The 14011-nt window shown below is 48.2% G+C and overlaps 1 protein-coding gene across 1 annotated transcript in view; it reads right to left on the minus strand.

Moving 5' to 3' along the window:
* Positions 1-528: 528 nt before the first annotated feature.
* LOC119977762 (protocadherin-16-like) overlaps positions 529-14011 on the minus strand; it is a 288909-nt gene continuing 275426 nt past the window's right edge. The window contains exons 9-10 of the mRNA XM_038818966.1: positions 10426-10567; positions 529-3546 (exon numbers count right to left, since the gene is read on the minus strand). Of these exons, the coding sequence (XP_038674894.1) occupies positions 950-3546; positions 10426-10567 (2739 nt within the window). The 3' untranslated portion in view covers positions 529-949. The remainder of the gene's footprint in view (positions 3547-10425; positions 10568-14011) is intronic.

Consider the following 14011-nt stretch of genomic DNA (forward strand, 5'->3'; position numbering starts at 1 on the left):
TTAAACTGTCACATAATTGTGCCAGTGTCACATAATACTGTTACTGCCATAGTGTCACATAATAGTGTCACATAATAGTGTCACATAATAGTGTCACATAATAGTGTCACGTAATAGTGTCACGTAATAGTGTCACATAATAGTGTCACATAATAGTGTCACCTAACACTGTCCACTGTCACATAACACTCACATTTTTAAATAATACTGTTATAATGTCAATAATTGTCATATAAAACATCCAAATCACTGCTCACTACTGGTCAAGATCTCCAGTTAAAACACAAGAGAGTGCAGCTGGAACTGAGATTCATTTCTGTAACTTAAATCATTTCACCAAAAGCAGAAGGAAACCTTTCACAAAATTGTTTTCAAAACCTGCTTCTTGGGACATTTGTGAGGGGGCATTTCAGAGGTGGGGGCAGAATTCAGGATCGAGGGCTGAGGGTTTTTGTAATCAGCTGTTTCGAGAATGCACAGGTGGGGCTTTGCCCCCCCCCCCCCCCCCCCCCCCCCCCTCCCAGCAGTCTGAGATCGCGGCGAACAGGGTGAAAGGAATAAACACCTCCAAAAGCCAAACTGGGTTTTGAGCTGCCCTTTAACCCAAACTTCATTGACCCTGACCCAAACATGATGCAGAATGAACCTCTGCCTACTCTGTACAATAAACTATTTAAAGTTCCAAATCCTTCTCCAATTGTCTGACCTTCTACTCTGCCGCTCTCTGGAGGGAGTTCGGGATCTTTTGGGAATTGATTAACTAGGACTGATTTTATTCTGTTGACCTGAACTCAAGGCAGTCTGGACTGTTTGGTCGGTTCTGTCACCATTTCTTTCTATTGCTTTCTACAATGTCACAGTGTTCAGGTAACTGCACGGTGTGAGAATGGTCCGGCCTCTGTACCTTGTAAATGTGAGTGAAGGCCATGGGGTGGGAGCAAAGTTGAAATCATATTCGTAGTTCTGGTTCTTCGGGATTGTCTAAAGAGTGTTCGGTGCTAATGATGGAGGTTGAAGGTCCTTGAGAAACATCAAAAGGGGAAACAGCAGGTGATCGAGCTGCCAGAGGTGAGAGAGATGGTGAGAAGCTGGGAGACATGGCTGCCGATGTTATCGAGGCATCGCTGGTGATAGGGGACCGTGGCATTGCTGTAACATGGCTGTGGGTGCGACCCACTGCCAGTCGAGGAGGCACGGACATGGCGTTGGGATGTGCCACTGAAGTGATGAGTGGAGGAGGGTCGATGCGAGGCTTGGGGTCCACCTTGGGTTTTGATTGGAAGTGTTTGCGAGGTGCACTTTCATCCTTGAGCCGGGCGATCTCGGTGAAGACACTGGCCAATGGTTGGAACTGTGGGCACCAATTAAGCAGGTAATCCCAGTTGTAACTGCCTCTCAATTCCTCATCGCTGGCAACAATGGCTGTCAGGGACCCTTGGGCTGATGGGCGACCATCTTCAGCAAAGGCATAGTCTTTGGTTTGAGAAACTCCCAGGCCAACTCCAGTTCCTATATAGCCACCTCCATCGTCCCGATACAGATGCTGAGGTCCTGCCACCAGGAGGCTGCTACCTTTCTTGTGTTTAAACCACTCCATTCCTGGATCAGTGGAAATGTCCGACATCTGGTCAGTATCTTGCTGGATACCAGAGTCTGGGCCACGTGTCGACACGTGTTCCTGCATGGAGGAGGTGATACTGCTCACCCGGGGGTACTCATTTATCATCCGAATTTCATCATCTTCTGCTGCCTCTGCTGATCCACGTCCACTGGAGTGCGAGGGATCGATCGAGTCTCCTCTTGTGTACGGACCTCCCACCACTGTGGGCTCAGCTGAGTAGCCTGGCAAGGTTTGGTGGTAGATTCGGTCACTAGCTGGTAATGTGGCAGCATCTGGTGCCACTTTCTGCAGGGTGTTATCCTGAATTTTGTTGAGTTGAGAGCTGTCTTCATCGTGATTCTTTTTCCTTTTTGCTCGTACAATTACCAGAGCTAAGCCAATGATGGCAAGAATCCCTCCAATACCCAGGGACACGGCCAAGGCAATAATCAGCAGCAAGTTCATCTCAGGAGCGAGTCCAAAAGAAGTCTGGGTAATGTCAATACTTGTTTGGGTGATTGTGGATCTGGAAGTAGGCAATGGGCCCTTGGCTTGGATGTTGAGAGTCATTGTCCGTGTTTCTCTCTTTGATTGCTCGCTCTGACCTCTCTCACTGTCCATCTTGAGAATAAGGTCACCAGAGCTTTTATTCACTTTGAAGTATTGTGATGGTGTCAATAGGGAGTACAGAATAATCCCATCCAGACCTCCATCCTCATCGGTCGCCATCACTTGCCCAATCTTCTGGCCCTTCTTTGCATTCTCTGGAACAACAAAGGTATATGTTGGGTTGACAAACACGGGATCGTACTCGTCCTCTCCGGTGACCAGGACCTGGACCGTCACGGTTGCTGAGGAATTCCCAGAATCCACTGCTTTCACCACAACTTGGACAGAGTTTAACTTCTCAAAATCGAAGGAGAGTTTTGTGTGGAGCTCTCCTGTGGACTGGTTAATATAAAAAATCTCTTTGTCTTTTCCAATCCCTGGCTGGGAGATGGGTTGGCTGATTATCGAGTATTGCAGCTTTCCAAATATTCCGCAGTCAAAGTCGATGGCGTGGACTCTAGCCACAAGTGAGTCAGCTGGCAGGTTTTCACGAATGTTGGCACTCAGTCTTTCCATTGGGAAGAACGGGTGATTGTCATTCACATCCTTAACTTCCACCGTCAATGGGACCAGAGCAAAGTTGGGATGGGGCCCCTGGCTGTCGGTTACCTGGATAATGAAGATGTGTTGATCTTGTGCCTCTCGATCGAGAGCCTTCATCAGCCTGACGATTCCTGTCATCTCGCTGACTGCAAACTGCCCGTTCTCATCACCAGATGTAATGGTGTATCGAAGCACGGAGTTCTGACCAGAATCAGGATCGTGAGCAGCCACCCGGACTATCTCAGTTCCCACGGCAACGCTTTCACTCACTGTCACCTTGTACTGCGTACGGTTGAAGACTGGGGGATTATCATTCACATCCTGGATTGTTACAATGGCGTAAACGACAGCACTTTGCTGAGGAATGCCCCGGTCTGACACTGCGATGGTTAAATTGTACTCAGCAACTGTTTCAAAATCTAAAGCATCCAGGAGGAGAATGGAGCCCACTGTCCTGAACTGACCATTTTCCACTTTGACACTGCTCTCCACCTGGAATACATTGGCAGTATTCCCACTGACGATGGTGTAATCCAGCCCACTATTATCTTGGGAAATATCAGAGTCCATGGCCTCCAAGGTGAAGATAGTGCTTCCAGGACGTAGATCCTCCAGAATATTGGCCATATACATTCTGTGGGTAAAGGTCGGCGTGTGGTCATTGATGTCCTGGACCTGGATCTGGACAGTGGTGAGCGAGGAAAGGGGAGGAGAGCCTCCATCTCGTGCCTCAATCACCAGATCCAGTGGCTCAGAGACCTTGAACTCCACATCTCGTACAGTGAACAGGGTCCCTATAACAGAGAAAACCAGTTAGGGTACAATCAACTTTGCCCACTGTCACTACCCACCCAAAAACCTCCCATGTCATCCACCCACTCCTGCACCCTCATCCCACCTCGCACCATGCCTCCCAATCCCTTATCCTCCCCCCTCATCATCATCCATGAGCGTAGAGAGGATGTGCCATCTTGTCGGAGAATCGGCAACTAGGGGTCACTGTTTAAAAATTAGGGGTCACTCATTGAAGACCGAGATGAGGAGAAAGTCTTTCTTTGAGGGTGATGAGTTTCTGGAACTCTGAGCATCATAGAATCGATACCTTGCAGAAGGAGGCCATTCAGCCCATCGATCATGCACCGGCCCTCTGACAGAGAACTCCACCCAAGCCCACTTAGAACATAGAACAGTACAGCACAGAACAGGCCCTTCGGCCCTCGATGTTGTACCGAGCAATGATCACCCGTACTCAAACCCACGTATCCACCCTATGCCCATAACCCAACAACCCCACCCCCCTTAACCTTACTTTTTAGGACACTACGGGCAATTTAGCATGGCCAATCTACCTAACCCGCACATCTTTGGACTGTGGGAGGAAACCGGAGCACCCGGAGGAAACCCACGCACACACGGGGAGGATGTGCAGACTCCGCACAGACAGTGACCCAAGCCGGAATCCAACCTGGGACCCTGGAGCTGTGAAGCATTTATGCTAACCACCATGCTACCGTGCTGCCCACACTTCTCCGCCCTTTCCCAATAACTCTGAACCTAACCGACACATCCCTGGACACTTAGGGTAATTTAGCATGACCAATCCACCTGCACATCTTTGGACTGTGGGAGGAAACCGGAGCACCCGGAGGAAACCCACGCACACACGGGGAGGACGTGCAGACTCCGCACAGACAGTGACCCAGCCGGGAAACGAACCTGTGACCCTGGCGCAGGTGAAGCCACAGTGCTAACCACTGTCTGTGCCGCCCCTTCCTCAAAAGGCAGTGGAATCAAAAGCTTTGAATATTTTTAAGGTAGAACCAGACAGGTTCTTGATGAACAGGGGGAGGGGGGGGGGGGGGGGGGGGGTGAAAGGTTATTGGGTGTCAGCAGGAATGTGGGGTACAGTTTACAATCAGATCAGCCAATGATCTTATTGAGTGGAGGAGCTTTTATGAGGGGCTGAATGGCTCCTCCTGATGTTTGTGTCCTCACTCAATTCCCCGGTGCTACGAGACATGGTGGTTAACACCGCTGCCTCACAGCTCCAGGGTCCCAGGTTCGATTCCCGGCTGGGTCACTGTCTGTGCGGAGTCGGCACGTCCTCCCCGTGTCTGCGTGGGTTTCCTCCGGGTGCTCCGGTTTCCTCCCACAGTCCAAAGATGTGCGGGTTAGGTGGATTGACGCACCTCACGGGGGAGGGAGGGGGGGTGCAGGAATAGGACAGGGATTGGGCCTGTGCAAGGGCCCAGACACCCAGACACTCACTCACACACTCACTCACTCACTCACTCACTCACTCACTCACACACTCACTCACTCACTCACTCACTCACTCACTCACTCACTCACTCACTCACTCACTCACTCACACACTCACTCACTCACACTCACTCACTCACTCACACACTCACTCACACACTCACTCACACACTCACTCACTCACACTCACTCCACACTCACTCACACACTCACTCACACACTCACTCACACACTCACTCACACACTCACTCACTCACTCACACTCACTCACTCACACACTCACCACACTCACTCACTCACACACTCACTCACTCACACACTCACTCACTCACACACTCAACTCACTCACACACTCACTCACCACTCACTCACACCACTCACTCACTCACACATTCACTCACTCACTCACACTCATTCACACACACTCACCCACTCACTCACTCACACACTCACTCACTCACACACTCACTCACACACTCACTCACACACTCACTCACACACACTCACTCACTCACACTTCACTCACTCACTCACTCACACACTCACTCACACACTCACTCACTCACACATTCACTCACTCACACACACACACATTCACTCACTCACACATTCACTAACTCACTCACTCACACTCACTCACTCACTCACATTCACTCACTCACTCACTCACTCATACACACTAACTCACTCACTCACACACTCACTCACTCACTCACTCATACACACTAACTCACTCACTCACACATTCACTCACTCTCACATTCACTCACTCACTCACACATTCACTCACTCACACATTCACTCACTCACTCATTCACTCACTCACTCACTCATTCACTCACTCACTCACACACTCACTCACACACTCACTCACACATTCACTCACTCACTCACACACACTCACTCACTCAACACACTCACTCACTCAACACACTCACTCACTCATACACACTAACTCACTCACTCACACATTCACTCACTCACACATTCACTCACACTCACACACTCACTCACTCACTCACTCACTCACTCATTCACTCACTCACACATCCACTCACTCACTCACTCACACACTCACTCACACATCCACTCGCTCACTCACTCACACACTCACTCACTCACTCACATTCACTCACTCACACTCACACACACTCACTCACACATTCACTCACTCACAGACACAGACACTCACTCACACATTCACTCACACACTCACTCACTCATTCACTCACTCACACACTCACTCACACATTCACTCACTCACTCACACACTCACTCACTCACTCACTCACTCACACATTCACTCACTCACTCACTCACTCACACATCCACTCACTCACTCACACACTCACTCACTCACTCACACACTCACTCACTCACTCACTCACTACAGTTACATTGTATATCTTGTGTTGCCCTATTATGTATTCTCATGTATTTTCTTGAATTCTGTTTAATTCCCTTTTCTTTCCATGCACTGAATGATCTGTTTGAGCTGCTCGCAGAAAAATACTTTTCACTGTACCTCGGTACACGGGAGAATAAACCAATCCAATCCAATCCAATCACTCACACATTCACTCACTCACTCACTCACACATCCACTCACTCACGCACACACTCACACACTCACTCACACATTCACTCACTCACTCACTCACACATCCACTCACTCACGCACACACTCACACACTCACTCACGCACACACTCACACACTCACTCACGCACACACTCACACACTCACTCACACATTCACTCACTCACTCACTCACACATCCACTCACTCACGCACACACTCACACACTCACTCACGCACACACTCACACACTCACTCACACATTCACTCACTCACTCACTCACACATCCACTCACTCACGCACACACTCACACAATCGCTCACACACTCACTCACACACTCACTCACTCACTCACTCACACATTCACTCACTCACTCACATCCACTCACTCACTCACTCACACATTCACTCACTCACTCACAGTCACAGACACTCACTCACTCACATTCACTCACACATTCACTCACTCACACACTCACTCATACACTCACTCACACATTCACTCACTCACTCACTCACACACACACACTCACTCACACACTCGCTCATACACTCACTCACACATTCACTCACACACTCACTCACACACTCACTCACACATTCACTCACACACTCATTCTCACACTCACTCACTCACACACTAACTCACTCACTCACAAACTCACTCACACACTCACTCATACACTCACTCTCACATTCACTCACTCACTCACTCACTCATACACACTAACTCACTCACTCACACACTCACTCACTCACATATTCACTCACTCACTCACACATTCACTCACTCACTCACAGTCACACACTCACTCACACACTCACTCTCACACTCACTCACTCACACACTCACTCTCATACTCACTCTCACACTAACTCACTCACTTACACTCTCACACTCACTCTCACACTCACACTAACTCACTCACTCACACACTCACTCATACACTCACTCATACACTCACTCTCACATTCACTCGCACACTCACTCATACACTCACTCTCACACTCACACTCACACTCACTCATACACTCACTCTCACATTCACTCACTCACTCACTCACTCACTCATACACACTAACTCACTCACTCACACTCACTCACTCACATTCACTCACTCACTCACTCACACATTCACTCACTCACACACTCACTCACACACTCACTCACTCACACACTCACTCACACACTCACTCACACACTCACTCACTCACACACTCACTCACTCACATTCACTCACTCACTCACACATTCACTCACTCACTCACAGTCACACACTCACTCACACACTCACTCTCACACTCACTCACTCACACACTCACTCTCACACTCACTCTCACACTCACTCTCACACTAACTCACTCACACACTCACTCACACTCTCACACTCACTCTCACACTCACACTAACTCACTCACTCACACACTCACTCATACACTCACTCTCACATTCACTCACACACTCACTCATACACTCACTCTCACACTCACTCTCACACTCACTCACTCACTCACACTCACTCATACACACTAACTCACTCACTCACTCATACACACTAACCCACTCACACATTCACTCACTCACTCACTCACACACTCACTCACACACTCACGCACTCACTCATACACTCACTCTCACATTCACTCATACACTCACTCTCACACTCACTCTCACATTCACTCATACACTCACTCTCACACTCACTCTCACACTCACTCACTCACTCACACACTCACTCATACACACTAACTCACTCACTCACTCATACACACTAACTCACTCACACATTCACTCACTCACTCACTCACACACTCACTCACTCACACACTCACTCACTCACACACTCACATACTCACTCACACACTCACTCATACACACTAACTCACTCACTCACTCACTCACTCACACACTCACTCACACATTCACTCACTCACTCACACACTCACTCACTCACACATTCACTCACTCACTCACACACTCACTCTCACACTAACTCACTCACTCACACACTCACTCACACACTCACTCACTCGCTCAGTCAGTCAGTCACTCACTCACACACTAACTCACTCACTCACACACTCACTCATACACACTAACTCACTCACTCACACATTCATTCACACATTCACTCACTCACTCACACACTAACTCACTCACTCACACACTCACACACTCATTCACTCACTCACTCACACATTCACTAACTCACTCACACATTCACTCACTCACTCACTCACACATCCACTCACTCACTCACTCACACACTCACACATCCACTCACTCACTCACTCACTCACTCACTCACTCACTCACTCACTCACACATTCACTCACTCACTCACTCACACATCCACTCACTCACCCACTCACATTCACTCACACGCTCACACATTCACTCACTCACTCACACATTCACTCACTCACTCACACATCCACTCACTCACTCACTCACTCACTCACACTCACTCACTCACACATCCACTCACTCACTCACACACTCACTCACACACACTCACTCACTCATTCACACATTCACTCACTCACTCACTCACACATTCACTCACTCACTCACACATCGACTCACTCACTCACACACACTCACTCACTCACACATCCACTCACTCACTCACACACTCACTCACTCACACACACTCACTCACGCATTCACTCACACACTCACTCATATTCACTCACACACACACATTCACTCACTCACACATTCACTCATATTCACTCACACACACTCACACATTCACTCACACATTCACTCACTCACTCACACTCACTCAATCACACACTCACTGACTCACATTCACTCAATCACACACTCACTCACACACTCACTCACAAACTCACTCACTCACTCACACATTCACTCACACACTCACTCACGAACTCACTCACTCACACATTCACTCACTCACAAATTCACTCACTCACTCACTCACACTCACTCAATCACACACACTCACTCAATCACACATCCACTCACTCACTCACTCACACATTCACTCACTCAATCACACACTCACTCACACACACACATTCACTCACTCACACATTCACTCATATTCACTCACTCACTCACATATTCACTCACTCACTCACACTCACTCACACATTCACTCACAAACTCACTCACTCACACTCACTCACACATTCACTCACACACAAACTCACTCACTCACTCACACACTCACTCACTCATACACACTAACTCACTCACTCACTCACACATTCACTCACACTCACACTCACTCAATCACACATTCACTCACTCACACATTCACTCATTCACTCACACTCACTCACACATTCACTCAGTCACTCACTCACTCAATCACACACTCACTCACACACACTCACACACTCACTCACTCATACACACTAACTCACTCACTCACTCACACATTCACTCACAAACTCACTCACTCACACTCACTCACACATTCACTCACACACAAACTCACTCACTCACTCACACACTCACTCACTCATACACACTAACTCACTCACTCACTCACACATTCACTCACACTCACACTCACTCAATCACACATTCACTCACTCACACATTCACTCATTCACTCACACTCACTCACACATTCACTCAGTCACTCACTCACTCAATCACACACTCACTCACACACACTCACACACTCACTCACTCATACACACTAACTCACTCACTCACTCACACATTCACTCACACTCACACTCACTCAATCACACATTCACTCACTCACTCAATCACACACTCACTCACACACACTCACACATTCACTCACACACTCACAAACTCACTCACTCACTCACTCACATTCACTCACCATTGTGAGGATTGATGGAGAATCCTGCGGTTGAGGGAGACACCAGGCTGTAGACGATTTGTCCGTTCTGGCCCGAATCCCGGTCCGTTGCTGTCACGGTAATAATGCTGCTGCTGAGTGTCACAGACTCGGCAATTGTTACCTGAGGGGAGAGTCAAATCCAGTCAGTCCAGTTCACAGTGCGATGGGCTGGATTCTCCAGAAACCGGCTGTGTCCCCACTCCAGCGAAAAAACACTGGAGTTTTACTCTGCCATACATAGACATAGAATTTACAGTACAGAAGGAGGCCATTCGGCCCTTCAAGTGTGCACCGGCTCTTGGAAAGAGCACCCTACCCAAGCCCACACCTCCACCCTATCCCCAGAACCCAGTAACCCCACCCAACACTCAATGCAAGAAGCATCAGGAATAAGGTGGGTGAACTTAAGGCATGGATCGGTACTTGGGACTACGATGTGGTGGCCGTCACGGAAACTTGGATAGAAGAGGGGCAGAAATGGTTGTTGGAGGTCCCTGGTTATAGATGTTTCCACAAGATTAGGGAGGATGGTAAAAGACGTGGGGGGGGGGGGGGTGGCATTGTTAATTAGAGATAGTATAACAGCTGCAGAAAGGCAGTTTGAGGGGGATCTGCCGACTGAGGTAATATGGGTTGAAGTCAGAAATAGGAAAGGAGCATTCACCTTGTTGGGAGTTTTCTATAGGCCCCCCAATAGCAGCAGAGATGTGGAGGAACAGATTGGGAAACAGATTTTGGAAAGGTGCAGAAGTCACAGGGTAGTAGTCATGGGTGACTTCAACTTCCAAACATTGAGTGGAAACTCTTTAGATCAAATAGTTTGGATGGGGTAGTGTTTGTGCAGTGTGTCCAGGAAGCTTTTCTAACACAGTATGTAGATTGTCTGACCAGAGGGGAGGCCATATTGGATTTAGTACTTGGTAATGAACCAGGGCAGGTGATAGATTTGTTAGTGGGGGAGCATTTTGGAGGTAGTGACCACAATTCTGTGACTTTCACTTTAGCAATGGAGAGGGATAGGTGCGTGCAACAGGGCAAGGTTTATAATTGGGGGAAGGGTAAATACAATGCTGTCAGACAAGAATTGAAGTGCATAAGTTGGGAACATAAGCTGTCAGGGAAGGACACAAGTGAAATGTGGAACTTGTTCAAGGAACAGGTACTGCGTGTCTTTGATATGTATGTCCCTGTCAGGCAGGGAAGAGATGGTCGAGTGAGGGAACCATGGTTGACAAGAGAGGTTGAATGTCTTGTTAAGAGGAAGAAGGAGACTTATGTAAGGCTGAGGAAACAAGGTTCAGACAGGGCACTGGAGGGATACAAGACAGCCAGGAGGGAACTGAAGAAAGGGATTAGGAGAGCTAAGAGAGGGCATGAAAAATCTTTGGCGGGTAGGATCAAGGAAAACCCCAAGGCCTTTTACACATATGTGAGAAATATGAGAATGACTAGAGGGAGGGTAGGTCCGATCAAGGACAGTAGCGGGAGATTGTGTATTGAGTCTGAAGAGATAGGAGAGGTCTTGAACAAGTATTTTTCTTCAGTATTTACAAACGAGAGGGGCCATATTGTTGGAGAGGACAATGTGAAACAGACTGGTAAGCTCGAGGAGATATTTGTCAGGAAAGAAGATGTGTTGGGCATTTTGAAAAACTTGAGGATAGACAAGTCCCCCGGGCCTGACGGGATATATCCAAGGATTCTATGGGAAGCCAGAAATGAAATTGCAGAGCCGTTGGCAATGATCTTTTCGTCCTCACTGTCAACAGGGGTGGTACCAGGGGATTGGAGAGTGGCGAATGTCGTGCCCCTGTTCAAAAAAGAGAATAGGGATAACCCTGGGAATTACAGGGCAGTTAGTCTTACTTCAGTGGTAGGCAAAGTAATGGAAAGGGTACTGAGGGATAGGATTTCTGAGCATCTGGAAAGACACTGCTTGATTAGGGATAGCCAGCACGGATTTGTGAGGAGTAGGTCTTGCCTCACAAGTCTTATTGACTTCTTTGAGGAGGTGACCAAGCATGTGGATGAAGGTAAAGCAGTGGATGTAGTGTACATGGATTTTAGTAAGGCATTTGATCAGGTTCCCCATGGTAGGCTTATGCAGAAAGTAAGGAGGCATGGGATAGTGGGACATTTGGCCAGTTGGATAACGAACTGGCTAACCGATAGAAGTCAGAGAGTGGTGGTGGATGGCAAATATTCAGCCTGGAGCCCAGTTATCAGTGGCGTACTGCAGGGATCAGCTCTGGGTCCTCTGCTGTTTGTGATTTTCATTAACGACTTGGATGAGGGAGTTGAAGGGTGGGTCAGTAAATTTGCAGATGATACCATAATTGGTGGAGTTGTGGATAGTGAGGAGGGCTGTTGTCGGCTTCAAAGAGACATAGATAGGATGCAGAGCTGGGCTGAGAAGTGGCAGATGGAGTTTAATCCTGACAAGTGTGAGGCTGTCCATTTTAGAAGGACAAATATGAATGCGGAATACAGGGTTAATGGTAGGGTTCTTGGCAATGTGGAGGAGCAGAGAGATCTTGGGGTCTATGTTCATAGATCTTTGAAAGTTGCCACTCAAGTAGATAGAACTGTGAAGAAGGCCTATGGTGTGCTAGCGTTCATTAGCAGAGGGATTGAATTTAAGAGCTGTGAGGTGATGATGCAGCTGTACAAAACCTTGGTCAGGCCACATTTGGAGTACTGTGTGCAGTTCTGGTCACCTCATTTTAGGAAGGATGTGGAAGCTTTGGAAAAGGTGCAAAGGAGATTTACCAGGATGTTGCCTGGAATGGAGAGTAGGTCGTACGAGGAAAGGTTGAGGGTGCTAGGCCTTTTCTCATTAGAACGGAGAAGGATGAGGGGCGACTTGATAGAGGTTTATAAGATGATCAGAGGAATAGATAGAGTAGGCAGTCAGAGACTTTTTCCTCGGGTGGAACAAACCATTACAAGGGGACATAAATTTAAGATAAATGGTGGAAGATATAGGGGGGATGTCAGAGGTAGGTTCTTTACCCAGAGAGTAGTGGGGGCATGGAATGCACTGCCTGTGGAAGTAGTTGAGTCGGAAACGTTAGGGACCTTCAAGCGGCTATTGGATAGGTACATGGATTAGGGTAGAATAATGGAGTGTAGAGTAATTTCTTCTAAGGGCAGCATGGTAGCATTGTGGATAGCACAATTGCTTCACAGCTCCAGGGTCCCCAAGTTCGATTCCCGACTCTGGGTCACTGTCTGTGCGGAGTCTGCACATCCTCCCCGTGACTGCGTGGGTTTCCTCCGGGTGCTCCGGTTTCCTCCCACAGTCCAAAGATGTGCAGGTTGGGTGGATTGGCCATGCTAAATTGCCCGTAGTGTCCTAAATTCTATGATTAACCTAGGACAAAATTTCGGCACAACATCGTGGGCCGAAGGGCCTGTTCTGTGCTGTATTTCTCTCTCTCTCAACACTAAGGGCAATTTTGGTCACTATGGGCAATTTAGCATGGCCAATCCACCTAACCCGCACATCTTTGGACTGTGGGGGGAAACCGGAGCACCCGGAGGAAACCCACGCACACACGGGGAG

Source organism: Scyliorhinus canicula, chromosome 14, assembly GCF_902713615.1.
Source record: "Scyliorhinus canicula chromosome 14, sScyCan1.1, whole genome shotgun sequence".
In the NCBI taxonomy this organism is placed as follows: domain Eukaryota; kingdom Metazoa; phylum Chordata; class Chondrichthyes; order Carcharhiniformes; family Scyliorhinidae; genus Scyliorhinus; species Scyliorhinus canicula.